Source organism: Coregonus clupeaformis, unplaced genomic scaffold, assembly GCF_020615455.1.
Source record: "Coregonus clupeaformis isolate EN_2021a unplaced genomic scaffold, ASM2061545v1 scaf0004, whole genome shotgun sequence".
Lineage (NCBI taxonomy): Eukaryota > Metazoa > Chordata > Actinopteri > Salmoniformes > Salmonidae > Coregonus > Coregonus clupeaformis.
The window spans coordinates 1,550,001-1,565,952 of NW_025533459.1; the positions used below are offsets into that span (position 1 = coordinate 1,550,001).

The 15,952-nt window shown below is 42.1% G+C and overlaps 1 protein-coding gene across 4 annotated transcripts in view; it reads left to right on the forward strand.

Annotated features, from left to right (window-relative positions):
- The window catches only part of LOC121538402 (catenin alpha-1), a 245,773-nt gene extending 230,672 nt beyond the window's left edge, over nucleotides 1-15,101 (forward strand). For 3 of the 4 annotated variants that reach the window (XM_045212269.1, XM_045212271.1, XM_041846378.2), the window contains 3 exons: nucleotides 12,494-12,523; nucleotides 13,393-13,605; nucleotides 14,131-15,101. In XM_045212269.1, the coding sequence (XP_045068204.1) occupies nucleotides 12,494-12,523; nucleotides 13,393-13,605; nucleotides 14,131-14,208 (321 nt within the window). In that variant the 3' untranslated portion in view covers nucleotides 14,209-15,101. The remainder of the gene's footprint in view (nucleotides 1-12,493; nucleotides 12,524-13,392; nucleotides 13,606-14,130) is intronic. The other variant, XM_045212270.1, reaches the window with a different exon arrangement.
- Nucleotides 15,102-15,952: the final 851 nt, after the last annotated feature.

Below are 15,952 nucleotides of genomic sequence, written 5' to 3' on the forward strand. Positions count from 1 at the left end.
GTTGTACTCAGGGATGTGTTGTTTGCCCCAAACTTAACACTTTGTATTCCAGACATGAAGTTAATTTCTTTGCCACATTTTTTGCAGTTTTACTTTAGTGCGTTATTGCAAACAGGATTCATGTTTTGGAATACTTTTATTCTGTTCAGGCTTCCTTCTTTTCACTCTGTCATTTAGGTTAGTATTGTGGAGTAACTACAATGTTGTTGATCCATCCTCAGTTTTCTACTATCACAGCCAATTGAACTCTGTAACTGTTTTAAAGTCACCATTGGCCTCATGGTGAAATCCCTGAGTGGTTTCCTTCTTCTCCGGCAACTGAGTTAGGAAGGACGCCTTTATCTTTGTAGTGACTGGGTGTCTTATATGGGCAGATATCTTAAATTCTTGTTAATCTAACTGCAGTGTCCAATTTACAGTAGCTATTACAGCAAGAAAAAAATACCATGTTATTGTTTGAGGATAGTGCACAACAACAAAAAACTTTTGTCAATTAAACTGGTTTGATACATTCACCTCTGAAGGTAAATAATGTACTTACATTCAGTAATCTTCCTCTGATTTGTCACCCTAAGGGTCCCAGAGATAAAATGTAGTGAAGTTTTGTTTGAAAAATATATTTTTTTAAATTCAAATGTAGGAAGCAGGTTGTACAGTATGACCTCTGACCTCTGGCTCCACCCCCACCCCGCTCGGCCATCTAGATGTGTGACTATTAGTGTCTTTTTCTGTAGGGAAGCGAATGATCCATCACGTATGACATTCCTGGTAGTGTGCAAACTTAAATGTTGTATTACCATAGCATTTTTCTATGTTCTCTATAGTGATGTACTTGAAAACCAATTCGGCACATTTGGGAAAACTCCTGGCCTGCTGTGTAGCCTAGCTTTACACTGTGTTACTCAACACTGTACATGCTGTGGCCTGCTTCTAAAGCCGCTGACCCCGGTACACATATATCAGTCGGTTCAAATCCCACCCAGGGCTGTTCTGACTCACACCTGTAGTTCCATCTGTTCTAGAAAACTGTGTGAGAATTACACTAAATGATAATAGTAAGAACTGGCTACCACTTGATCTGCCTTGTTAGCCTGGGAAATGGGTAACATTTTGATGTTTCTTGTTAGCCTGGGAAATGGGTAACACTTTGACCTGCCTTGTTAGCCTGGGAAATGGGTAACACTTTGATCTGCCTTGTTAGCCTGGGAAATGGGTAACACTTTGATCTGCCTTGTTAGCCTGGGAAATGGGTAACACTTTGATCTGTCTTGTTAGCCTGGGAAATGGGTAACACATTGATCTGCCTTATTCGGGAGGGAAATGGGTAACACATTGATCTGCCTTGTTAGGGTGGGAAATTGGTAAAACTTTGATCTGCCTTGTTAACTGTAAATTAAGTGTAAATCGATATGGTAATTACAAAAATAGTTTAAACATGAACAACATGGTATAATTATCAACATGTCAGATGACCTACCATGTAAATGTGCTCCAATAGTAAAAACAGCTCATTTCCATCCACATTCTGCTACCTCAAAGTAACCTAGGGTGGAGTCTCAAATGGCGCCATATTTCGTATATAGTGCACTTCTTTTGACCAGAGCCCATACTACCCTGGTCAAAAGTAGTGCACTACGTAGAGCATAGGGTGTCATTTGGGTCGGCACTCTAAAGTAGACGGAAGACTGACCTTTTGAAACTAAACTTTGAATAATGGGGCGGCAGGTAGCTTAGTGGGTAAGAGCGTTGTGCCAGTAACCGAAAGGTCGCTGGTTCTAATCCCCGAGCCGACTAGGTGAAAAATCTGTCGATGTGCCCTTGAGCAAGGCACTTAACCCTAATTGCTCCTGTAAGTCGCTCTGGATGAGAGCGTCTGCTAAATGACTAAAAATAAATAAATAGTAACTAGGCTAATATTTTCACCTAGATTTCCTTCCTTGAGATGAGAAAAGTTTTATCCAAACAAGACTGAAAAGGTAATTTACCCTTATTGAGTCATATTATAAAATAAACGTTTCATCCTCCTTTCTCCTCCTTTCACTTTAAAATTGCTCCATTGAATTCATCCACCGGTTCCTTTTCTCAATTTCAAAGCAAAACTGTAATTTATTCTTTCCCAGCCTCATTGAGTAGCTGAATTTAAACTTAATAACCCAAGAAATAGCTTCCCATTAGCTAATGATTCATTCCCTTGTGTTGTGTAATTTACAGCCGGTGTTTGATACAGATAATAACAGAATGAATAAAGAAATAAAATGAGAGAAATAATAACAGCTTTATAAAAGTATTTGTTTGCATACCAAATGACACCCTATTTCTTATTCAGTGCACTACGTTTGAACAGGGCGCATAGGGTCTCTGGTTAAAAGTAGTGCACTATAGGGAACAGGGTGCCATTTGGGATGCAGGCTTTATATAAAGGCTTCCCTTCCCTGTTTCCTTTCATGTTCTCTCCTAAAGAGACTAGTGTCTCAAAATGTCTTCCCCTCTCTCAGTTGCTTAGTCACTGGCTTAAACGGATACTTCGGGATCTTGCCCATTTTGTATCTGCATCCAGTATGAAGGAAGTTAAGAGGTAGTTTTGCGAGCCAACGCTAACTAGCATTAACACAATGACTGGAAGTCTACTAGCATGCTAGCAGTTACCATAGACTTCCAGTCATTGTGCTAATGCTAGTTTGCTAGTGGAGTTAATCTGACTCTGGGGAAGTAGATAAAGGGCTTCATTGCCAAATCCTTTAAATGTATGCACTCACTAACTGTAAGTCGCTCTGGATAAGAGCGTCTGCTAAATGACTAAAATGTAAAATAACATCCTGCCAGAAGATATTAACTTTTTAGGAAGAGCCTTAAACCCGCTCTTCCATCCGCCATACCAGCATCTTGTTTCAACTCAGTGGTTTTCTGCTTCCTTCAAGTGGAGGAAAATTAGTTTGCTCTCCCTCCCTCCCTCCCTCCCTCATCCTCCTCCTGTCCTTTAGACCTGAAACACAATGGTAGGGTGAGTCCCAAATGGCACCCTATTCCCTATGTAGTGGTCCTCTGTAGCTCAGCTGGTAGAGCACGGCGCTTGTAACGCCAGGGTAGTGGGTTCGATCCCCGGGACCACCCATACACAAAAAATGTATGCACGCATGACTGTAAGTCGCTTTGGATAAAAGCGTCTGCTAAATGGCATATTATTATTATTATTATTATAGTGCACTACTTTTGACCAGAGACCACATAGGGAATAGGCTACCATTTCAGACACTCCCAGTTTATTCCAACAATAGCCGTTTCTACCCAGGGCTGTGTCTCAAATGGTACTATTAACTTTATAATCATTACTTTTGACCAGGTGAAAGCTATGATCCCTTATTGGTGTCACTTGTTAAATCCACTTCAATCAGTGTAGATGAAGGGGAGGAGACCGGTTAAAATAAGGATTTTTAAGCATTGAGCCATGGAATATGTATTTGTGCTATTGTGGGTGAATGGGCAAGACCAAAGATTTAAGTGCCTTTTGAACGGGGTATGGTAGTAGGTGCCAATCGCACCGGTTTGTGTCAAGAACTGCAACGCTGCTGGGTTTTTCACGCTCAACAGTTTTCCCGCGTGTATCAAGAATGGCCCACCACCAAAAGGACATCCAGCCGACTTGACACAACTGTGGGAAGCGTTGGCGTCAACATGGGGCCAGTATCCATGTGGAACGCTTTCAACACCTTGTAGAGTCCATTCCCCGACGAACTGAGGCTGTTCTGAGGGCAGCCCTGGTCCTGCTCCAGACCCTTATTGGGTGAAGGTTGTTAATTCACTCATTCTCGAAACAGAACAACGCCTCTGTCCTTCAGCGGAACAGCAACACCTGGGACCTCATACAGGGGCCCTCACAGTTTCATACTTGTTTTCTGACAGAAAAGTTATGTTACCGAAATCCCTAATTTGTTTAGGAAAAACATTCCCTATTCCCTCGACCCTTGCTCTCTTTACGTGAAACATGTAAGCATCGCATGCATGTGACCCAATAGGTCCTGGCTTATCATAATCACATCAATACACTGGTTATAATAAACTCAGAACACAGTAACACTTGACAGCAAAATGGATGCGGAGGACTTGAAAAGAAGCTCAGAACGGGCGAATGTTTACTGGTTGCTCAGGAGGGAAAGGGGATGTCAGATCTGTGGAATACATTTTGATTTAGTTGTGGAAACTACTGGACATTTAATAAACAGGAGGGTTTACTGTAGGAGCAAGCGTTGCATGAGTATTATGTGTGCCAAACAGTTGCTGTGATATTACAATATAATTTTTTCTGACCATTTGGAACAGTGTAAACAACACAAAATAAGTGCACCAGAGATTCTGTTCTAAAAATATATATATATATATATATATATATATATATATATATATATATATATATATATATATATATATATATATATATATATAAAGCCTTTATTACAGCAGATTAAAAACAGTTGCATGCGTTCGTGAATTGCGGTTTATTTATATGTTTAGGCTAATTATTCGAAGCTCCGTTTTGTTATTTAATTTGAAAACAAATCATTGATTGCATTTCAAAGCGTGAATGTCTCGTATGCTGTGTGATGGCAAGAACAAATAAGTAATTGATTGATACAGTAGCATATATGTATTGAAATGTAGTCCTAAGTAAGTTCGAGTGTTAAGACTAAACAGGACGCGCTGTTAGGCCAACAGCTTGATGGTGTTAAACAAGGCTACTATGGGAGATTTTGAAAAAATGAGGGTCTAGGAGCGAGAGCTGCGTGCGTATTATGACAAACAGGTGCTGTTAGATTACAATATAATTTTTCTGCCTGTTTGGAACAGTGTAAACAACACTAAATAAATGATAAGTAATTACCAGTCTGTTCTAAAGTAGAAAAAAAAATTGTGAATCCTTTATTACAGCATAGCAGAGATTAAAAACAGACAAATCTGTGAAATTGCTTAATCCGACATGTTGCCGTTGCATGAGGCTTGGTGCTCACGGAATCAGTAGGCTATTTAAACAGGCAACAGAAGCAGGATCTGTCTTAATGTTTGTAGATATATGGATTATTTATAAAGCCAGGCCCATTTAAGAGTTAGGCTATTGATTATAGACCTAATTAACTTGGTTTCCTCTATCCTCAGTTTTCTTAGACAATTAGGCTAAAGGCAAGGGCAGTTTCCTCGTCTCTGCTGCCGCTGCCTCCGCCGCATTGTTCTGAATCCCAATATGCTTATTAACGTTGGTATTATGCACATAGCAAAATAGGGAAAGGCGCCAATTCTACGGCGCACTGAAGATTGTTCCAGAACCGTGGACAGCGACCGTATCCAACGCGGGAGAAAGCTCATTTGTTATAAAATAATATTCGATTTATTAGTGTTGCACCATTTATTTTTACATAATATAACCATATACTAACTGTAAGTCGCTCTGGATAAGAGCGTCTGCTAAATGACTAAAATGTAAAATATACAATTTCAGTATCACCTGTCTTAACGTGATGGACTGACTAGTCCACTGAGACAGGCGCCAATTAGACAGGCGCCAATTAGACAGGCGGCATAAAAAAAAAAGGTATAATCATTGCGACTGCTCGACTAAAGAAATCTGTCGACCAAACGACTAAATGGGGTCAGCCCTAAATATTATGTAGCAAAATGTGATGTTTTTATTATATATGTTGTTGTTGTTTTTTTACATTGGATGAAAGTAGAGACTCGGCGCTAGAAAATGGTATATCATGCACTGTCGTTGAGGAACAATGAGAAAGTAATTCTGCTTTGAAAGCTGATAAACTTGTAACCCTACATTTGAGAAAATGGCCCTTGAATGTTTTGATACACCCTACTGGAGAGCTGTTATTTGTCTACATCCAATCAGCATCGTTCACACCCTCTTAAGCCTTAGCCCCACCCATCTCTTTAAGGATTCCCATGTGAGGCCATGTGCTAAACAGAGGGAGGTAGTGTAGTAAACAACCAAAGATTTCAAGACTAAAAGTGGTGAAAGTAGTAGCAAACAGTAGTAGTATAAATACTATTTATCTAGTCCTATATCCTAGCCTGACTGGTGCAAGTCATGTTGTAGTATAAAGACTATTTATCTGGTCCTATATCCTAGCCTGACTGGTGCAAGTCATGTTGTAGTATAAAGACTATTTATTTATTTTCAGTAGTAGTACAAATACACTATCTAGTCCTTGGCCTACATCCTAATCTGACTTTGGTGCAGGTCATGTTGTTTTTCACAATACAAAGTTTATTTGTCACATGCACAGGATACAGAAGGTGTAAACGGTACAGTGAAATGGTTACTTGCGTATTTGCATAGCAGCACTATCAAAAATAGAAAGTGTCCAGATAAAAATATTTCATAAATATTTTATAATTATTAGATGATGCTTACCCAGACACTTGTCTAAATTGATGGTCCATATGAAATACATGCTATAACCCCCCCCCCACCCACATCTAGCTAAGTGGATGGGTCACTATTGTCTAGACATGTTCATGAAATACAATAGATGGCCGTAATCACCCCCAGACACACCTGGCTAACTTGATGGGTCATGTAACAATCTGGCGAAGTGGAGTCTTTTGTTTAGACAGCTAGCTAGCTAGCTTGCTAAACGATGAACCATAATTTCCAACCCATATAGTACTAGCAATACAAACGGATTGTCATAGCTAGCCACCATACATGAATCTGCAGGTAGCTAAAGCTAACCAACTAGGTTCAATGTTAGATAGCTAGCTAACATTAGGCTATAACTAGCAATGCAAATGGCTTTCTGATATACAAATAATATTACTACACATATCACACACATAACGTTAGCTAGCGAGCCAGCAAGCTAACGTTCGCTAGCTAGCTAACAGTACGTTTTAACTTGCAATGAAAATTACTTTCTTACAAAATTAGAAAGGTATAATATCGGAAAATGTAGCTAGACTCTTACCCGTATACACGGAGGAACGCTTCACTGCAGAGTGGAACCCTTTTGACTCCGTTTTGTTTGTAGTTACAGCTTCTTCGGCCCACGTTGTGTCAAGTCACTCCGGTTCACACTGACCGTAGTGGTAGTCATCACGCTGACCGTAGTAGTAGTCATCACACTGACTGTAGTAGTAGTCATCACGCTGACTGTAGTGGTAGTCATCACACTGACTGTAGTAGTAGTCATCACGCTGACTGTAGTGGTAGTCATCACGCTGACCGTAGTAGTAGTCATCACACTGACTGTAGTAGTAGTCATCACGCTGACTGTAGTGGTAGTCATCACGCTGACTGTAGTGGTAGTCATCACGCTGACTGTAGTAGTAGTCATCACGCTGACTGTAGTAGTAGTCATCACGCTGACTGTAGTGGTAGTCATCACACTGACGTAGTAGTAGTCATCACGCTGACTGTAGTGGTAGTCATCACGCTGACTGTAGTAGTAGTCCATCACAATTCAGAGCAGCAATTTTGTTGAGAGCAGTCCAACGTTATATCTTTCAAAAAAAAGCAGCGGTAGCAAGGGTTACCTACACATACTAAGTAGCTCATGTTATAGACAGAAGCATGCTACATGGCAGACCAATCCCAACTCATCCTTCGGCATGTCCAGCCCATCCATTATCTCAGCCAATCATGGCTAGCGGGAAGGTTCCTGTCTTTTTCCGTGGCTAAACCGACCAGGCTCATAATTAGCAATTGTATTCGTATTTACAGATGGAATACACATTTGTTATTAAGGCACATTAAAGTTCACATGTTGCAGAAGTAATTTTTGGCAAAAAAAACACATTTTGATAAATTATATATAAAAAAATAAAAATAATAATAAATAATTCTAATGCCTCTCCTGTGACGTGCAACATACGCCTGGTTTCTTGAAACGGGTCACATATAGTGCAACTCCTTTTGACCAGGGTCTATAGGACACTACTGTATACAGGGGATAGGGAGCCATTTGAGACGCATCCTAAGGTTGTTCACTACTTTACATGTTATTCAGTATACCCTGTACACCACATGGTTAATCTGCTGGATGTTATTCAGCATACCCTGTACACCACATGGTTAATCTGCTGGATGTTATTCAGCATACCCTGTACACCACATGGTTAATCTGCTGGATGTTATTCAGTATACCCTGAACACCACATGGTTAATCTGCTGGATGTTATTCAGTATACCCTGTACACCACATGGTTAATCTGCAGGATGTTATTCAGCATACCCTGTACACCACATGGTTAATCTGCAGGATGTTATTCAGCATACCCTGTACACCACATGGTTAATCTGCAGGATGTTATTCAGCATACCCTGTACACCACATGGTTAATCTGCTGGATGTTATTCAGTATACCCTGAACACCACATGGTTAATCTGCTGGATGTTATTCAGTATACCCTGAACACCACATGGTTAATCTGCAGGATGTTATTCAGCATACCCTGTACACCACATGGTTAATCTGCTGGATGTTATTCAGTATACCCTGAACACCACATGGTTAATCTGCAGGATGTTATTCAGCATACCCTGTACACCACATGGTTAATCTGCTGGATGTTATTCAGTATACCCTGAACACCACATGGTTAATCTGCTGGATGTTATTCAGTATACCCTGAACACCACATGGTTAATCTGCAGGATGTTATTCAGCATACCCTGTACACCACATGGTTAATCTGCTGGATGTTATTCAGTATACCCTGAACACCACATGGTTAATCTGCAGGATGTTATTCAGTATACCCTGTACACCACATGGTTAATCTGCTGGATGTTATTCAGTATACCCTGAACACCACATGGTTAATCTGCAGGATGTTATTCAGCATACCCTGTACACCACATGGTTAATCTGCTGGATGTTATTCAGTATACCCTGAACACCACATGGTTAATCTGCAGGATGTTATTCAGTATACCCTGTACACCACATGGTTAATCTGCTGGATGTTATTCAGTATACCCTGTACACCACATGGTTAATCTGCTGGATGTTATTCAGTATACCCTGTACACCACATGGTTAATCTGCAGGATGTTATTCAGCATACCCTGTACACCACATGGTTAGTCTGCTGGATGTTATTCAGTATACCCTGTACACCACATGGTTAATCTGCTGGATGTTATTCAGTATACCCTGTACACCACATGGTTAGTCTGCTGGATGTTATTCAGTATACCCTGTACACCACATGGTTAATCTGCTGGATGTTATTCAGTATACCCTGTACACCACATGGTTAATCTGCTGGATGTTATTCAGTATACCCTGTACACCACATGGTTAATCTGCTGGATGTTATTCAGTATACCCTGTACACCACATGGTTAATCTGCTGGATGTTATTCAGTATACCCTGTACACCACATGGTTAATCTGCTGGATGTTATTCAGCATACCCTGTACACCACATGGTTAGTCTGCTGGATGTTATTCAGTATACCCTGTACACCACATGGTTAATCTGCTGGATGTTATTCAGTATACCCTGTACACCACATGGTTAGTCTGCTGGATGTTATTCAGTATACCCTGTACACCACATGGTTAATCTGCTGGATGTTATTCAGTATACCCTGTACACCACATGGTTAATCTGCTGGATGTTATTCAGTATACCCTGTACACCACATGGTTAATCTGCTGGATGTTATTCAGTATACCCTGTACACCACATGGTTAATCTGCTGGATGTTATTCAGTATACCCTGTACACCACATGGTTAATCTGCTGGCTGTTATTCAGTATACCCTGTACACCACATGGTTAATCTGCAGGATGTTATTCAGTATACCCTGTACACCACATGGTTAATCTGCTGGATGTTATTCAGTATACCCTGTACACCACATGGTTAATCTGCTGGATGTTATTCAGTATACCCTGTACACCACATGGTTAATCTGCAGGATGTTATTCAGCATACCCTGTACACCACATGGTTAGTCTGCTGGATGTTATTCAGTATACCCTGTACACCACATGGTTAATCTGCTGGATGTTATTCAGTATACCCTGTACACCACATGGTTAGTCTGCTGGATGTTATTCAGTATACCCTGTACACCACATGGTTAATCTGCTGGATGTTATTCAGTATACCCTGTACACCACATGGTTAATCTGCTGGATGTTATTCAGTATACCCTGTACACCACATGGTTAATCTGCTGGATGTTATTCAGTATACCCTGTACACCACATGGTTAATCTGCTGGATGTTATTCAGTATACCCTGTACACCACATGGTTAATCTGCTGGATGTTATTCAGTATACCCTGTACACCACATGGTTAATCTGCTGGATGTTATTCAGTATACCCTGTACACCACATGGTTAATCTGCTGGATGTTATTCAGTATACCCTGAACACCACATGGTCAATCTGCTGGCTGTTATTCAGTATACCCTGTACACCACATGGTTAATCTGCTGGATGTTATTCAGTATACCCTGTACACCACATGGTTAATCTGCTGGATGTTATTCAGTATACCCTGTACACCACATGGTTAATCTGCTGGATGTTATTCAGTATACCCTGTACACCACATGGTTAATCTGCTGGATGTTATTCAGTATACCCTGTACACCACATGGTTAATCTGCTGGATGTTATTCAGTATACCCTGTACACCACATGGTTAATCTGCTGGATGTTATTCAGTATACCCTGTACACCACATGGTTAATCTGCTGGATGTTATTCAGTATACCCTGTACACCACATGGTTAATCTGCTGGATGTTATTCAGTATACCCTGTACACCACATGGTTAATCTGCTGGATGTTATTCAGTATACCCTGTACACCACATGGTTAATCTGCTGGATGTTATTCAGTATACCCTGTACACCACATGGTTAATCTGCTGGATGTTATTCAGTATACCCTGTACACCACATGGTTAATCTGCTGGATGTTATTCAGTATACCCTGTACACCACATGGTTAATCTGCTGGATGTTATTCAGTATACCCTGTACACCACATGGTTAATCTGCTGGATGTTATTCAGTATACCCTGTACACCACATGGTTAATCTGCTGGATGTTATTCAGTATACCCTGTACACCACATGGTTAATCTGCTGGATGTTATTCAGTATACCCTGTACACCACATGGTTAATCTGCTGGATGTTATTCAGTATACCCTGTACACCACATGGTTAATCTGCTGGATGTTATTCAGTATACCCTGTACACCACATGGTTAATCTGCTGGATGTTATTCAGTATACCCTGTACACCACATGGTTAATCTGCTGGATGTTATTCAGTATACCCTGTACACCACATGGTTAATCTGCTGGATGTTATTCAGTATACCCTGTACACCACATGGTTAATCTGCTGGATGTTATTCAGTATACCCTGTACACCACATGGTTAATCTGCTGGATGTTATTCAGTATACCCTGAACACCACATGGTTAATCTGCTGGATGTTATTCAGTATACCCTGTACACCACATGGTTAATCTGCTGGATGTTATTCAGTATACCCTGTACACCACATGGTTAATCTGCTGGATGTTATTCAGTATACCCTGTACACCACATGGTTAATCTGCTGGATGTTATTCAGTATACCCTGTACACCACATGGTTAATCTGCTGGATGTTATTCAGTATACCCTGTACACCACATGGTTAATCTGCTGGATGTTATTCAGTATACCCTGTACACCACATGGTTAATCTGCTGGATGTTATTCAGTATACCCTGAACACCACATGGTTAATCTGCTGGCTGTTATTCAGTATACCCTGTACACCACATGGTTAATCTGCTGGATGTTATTCAGTATACCCTGTACACCACATGGTTAATCTGCTGGATGTTATTCAGTATACCCTGAACACCACATGGTTTTCTGCTGGCTGTTATTCAGTATACCCTGAACACCACATGGTTAATCTGCTGGATGTTATTCAGTATACCCTGTACACCACATGGTTAATCTGCTGGATGTTATTCAGTATACCCTGTACACCACATGGTTAATCTGCTGGATGTTATTCAGTATACCCTGAACACCACATGGTTAATCTGCTGGCTGTTATTCAGTATACCCTGAACACCACATGGTTAATCTGCTGGATGTTATTCAGTATACCCTGTACACCACATGGTTAATCTGCTGGCTGTTATTCAGTATACCCTGTACACCACATGGTTAATCTGCTGGCTTTTATTCAGTATACCCTGTACACCACATGGTTAATCTGCTGGATGTTATTCAGTATACCCTGTACACCACATGGTTAATCTGCTGGATGTTATTCAGTATACCCTGTACACCACATGGTTAATCTGCTGGATGTACAGCCAGTCACACTGCTGCTGCCTTGTCCTGCTCTGAAGCCTTTACCCCGAGGCTCCACCATGTTTCACTTTATTAACCAGACTTCTAGAGTTCAACTATTAACGTTCAAGTTCCCTCTCTCCCTTTTCCCTTCACAGGAGGTTTCCCAAGCATTCCTAGAGAGCCAGGTATTCCCAACCCCACCACAGATACAGTAACATTCAGGCTACAGCCCAACCTACACCCTATTCCCTACATAGTGCACTACTTTTGACCAGAGCCTATTTGACCTATGTGCCCTAGTCAAAGGTAGTGCACTATATATGGAATAGGAGGCCATTTGGGACGTAGCCAGAGACATTGGCCAAAGCCAGACACATAGGATCACATTAACTCAGTGACCCTCTGATCAGTGAGGGTGGTGGTGGGAAACATTACAGGTGGAAATACAGGTTGCCTCTAACTGCTGATCTGGGGTCAGATATTGTGTGCTCCCAAATGACACCCTATTGCCTATATAGTGCACTACTTTGACCAGGGCCCCTTGGGGTCATTTGGGATGTATCTATATGGTTATACCGTATAATATCCTGGGAGGTACAGTTAGTTATCTGATCCTAGATCTGTGGTTAAGAGGACAACTTCTACCTCAAGCACTGGCTAACCTAGTCTCTTCTCTCTCTCTATCTCCTTCTCTTCCTCCCCCCTACCTCTCTCCTCCCCTCCTCTCCCCCCTCCCTCCCCTCCTCTCCTCTCCCCCTCTCTCCCCTCCTCTCTCCCCTCCCTCCCCTCCTCTCCTCTCCCCCTCTCTCCCCTCCCTCCCCTCCTCCCTCCCCTCCTCTCCCCCTCCCTCCCTCCCTCCTCCCTCCCTCTCCTCCTCTCCCTCCTCCCCTCCTCTCCCCCTACCTCTCTCCTCCCCTCCTCTCCCTCCCTCCCCCTCCCTCTCTCCTCCCCTCCTCTCCCCCTCCCTCCCTCCTCTCCCCCTCCCTCCCTCCTCCCCTCCTCTCCCCCTCCCCCCTCCCTCCCTCCCTCCTCTCCTCCCCCCTTCTCCCTCCAGGTGGACAGTGCTATGTCTCTGATCCAGGCAGCTAAGAACCTGATGAACACGGTGGTGTCCACGGTCAAGGCTAGCTACGTGGCCTCCACTAAGTACCAGAAGTCCATGGCCATGCAGTCCCTGAACATGCCTGCTATCTCCTGGAAGATGAAAGCCCCGGAGAAGAAACCCCTGGTCAAGAGAGAGAAACAGGAAGATGGATCCAACAACAAGGTAACGGGAACCATGATGTTAAAGCTGAGATCCTCTACAGGGGGGACGGCTCCACTGGTCCACCCCCAGGTGTTATTGTTTTTGTTTTGTTTTTGAAAAGGAGGATTGGAGCATTCAGCATCTTGGTAAAAACAAGAGTATAAACTCTGCTGGTCTATTGCACATGCAATGACATCCGAGGGGGAAAAGTGTCCGTTGTTTGAAGTAACGTCTTTGTTGTAATATCGCAAACGGACGTGGCAGTTTCACCGCTAAGGATTCCCAGCATCACTTGTATAATCCCCTGCGTAGTTCCCTGTTGGTGTCCAGGACACAGGTTCAACATAGTCCTGGACTAAAAAGCTTTCAATCTCCATGGAGAAAACCAGGACTTAATCTGTGTCCGGGAAACCAGCCCTATATGTTTCTTCTGTAAATTGCCTGTTTTTGTTTTGTTTTTTTATGGCCTGTAAGGAGATTTAATGACCCGAGACGACACATTTCTGTGAAAACAGACAATAAAAATGCTATCTTCTCTTCTCTTAGGTCAAGAGGTCATCCCAAAAGAAACACATCAACCCTGTTCAGGCTCTCAGCGAGTTCAAAGCCATGGATAGCATCTAGAGATGGAGCGGTCAAGTCAGGGTTAGGGTGGTGAGAGGAGGTGGGGCTAGAGGGTTGGGATACCGATGGAGCTGGCTAGATCAACTCTGATGGAGCTGGCTAGATCAACTCTGATGGAGCTGGCTAGATCAACTCTGATGGAGCTGGCTAGATCAACTCTGATGGAGCTGGCTAGATCAGCTCTGATGTAGATGTTTGGAGCTTCTTTTTAGTCTCGTCAAAAATGACAGGGTGAGAAAAAAAATTATAATTCTGAATGAAATGGTTTGGAAAGCTCCTCCTCCTTTCCTTCCCTGGTCTAGTCCAGCCGTCTGGTTGGATGTGATGTTGCTATGGAAGGGAAGGTCCTGAGCTCGCTCTCTCTTTTACTCTACCAGTCACTTTTTTTCATTCAAACGACTGTATTCTGATGGCTCTCCGTCTCTAGCCTGCCGTATGATGTCTTTTACTGGAAAACAAAGCGAATTAGAAAAAAGCAAAGGGCAATTCTATTACTGTTGTTGCTATTATATTCCAGTGTTTGTACGAGAGGGGAGGGAGGCTTTCATTGATACTGTAAGATCTAATTCTGACAACTAATCATTTTGACCCCTGACCCACTACCCCTTAACCTGTGATGTGAGATGCCCTGGGTATTTTATATGATTACATTCTAACATATTTTCTAATTGTGTGGACGGTGGGAGGGTATTGGATGGTATCCCACTATGTGCCGTATAGAATATGGTGCAGCATTATATAATGTGCAGATCAGATGGCCTATCCACTCTAAACCAGATCTACTGCCTTAATACTTAATACTGGAGCATTGGTTTTTAGCTTTGATTTTTAAAAAACAAGTTGATTTTTCATTCTCAATGTGTTCTGTGCTGTCTAATAAAAGTTTGATATTATAGTGTCGTAATACTTTACTATACACTGGGTGCTTACCAGCCCTGAATGCTGTGATTGGCTGAAAGCTGTGGTATATCAGACTGTATACCACGGGTATGACAAACCATTTATTTTTACTGTTATAATAATGTTGGTAACCAGTGTGTAATAGCAATAAGGCTTGTGGTATATGGCCAATATACCATGGCTAAGGGCTGTATCCAGGCACGACGCAACACTGTGGTATATTGCCAATATACCACACCCCCTCGGGCCTTACTGCTAATATAACACTGAATTGTCATTATTTTAATGTTTTAAGTACAGTACAGTAAATCTGTTTGTGTAGTCCTCTTTGACATTTGGAACTGTAAATGTTTAGTTATTTTTCCCTGTCGTTAACCCCCCAGGTTTTAAAGAGTAGTCTGGATGAGGTCTTGCGTGCCTCACTGGATGCAGCAAACCAAAGCTAATAGAGAGAGGAGAATCATTCTCTCCCAACCTTCTGGTTTAATACATAACCCTAGTTCCACATACATACATACATTTTCATTACATATTCTATCACACATTGTACTACACACACATTGTACTAAACACACAGTCAATGAAACTCATTAAATGAGCTGACACACACCCTCCTCTCGCTCCCTCTCTGAGTGTTTGATAGGTCTCAGTGAGGCTGTGGAGGGGGTCTGGTAAATAGACCAGGCTGTGGAGGGGGTCTGGTAAATAGACCAGGCTGTGGAGGGGGTCTGGTAAATAGACCAGGCTGTGGAGGGGGTCTGGTAAATAGACCAGGCTGTGGAGGGGGTCTGGTAAATAGACCAGGCTGTGGAGGGGGTCTGGTAAATAGACCAGGCTGTGGAGG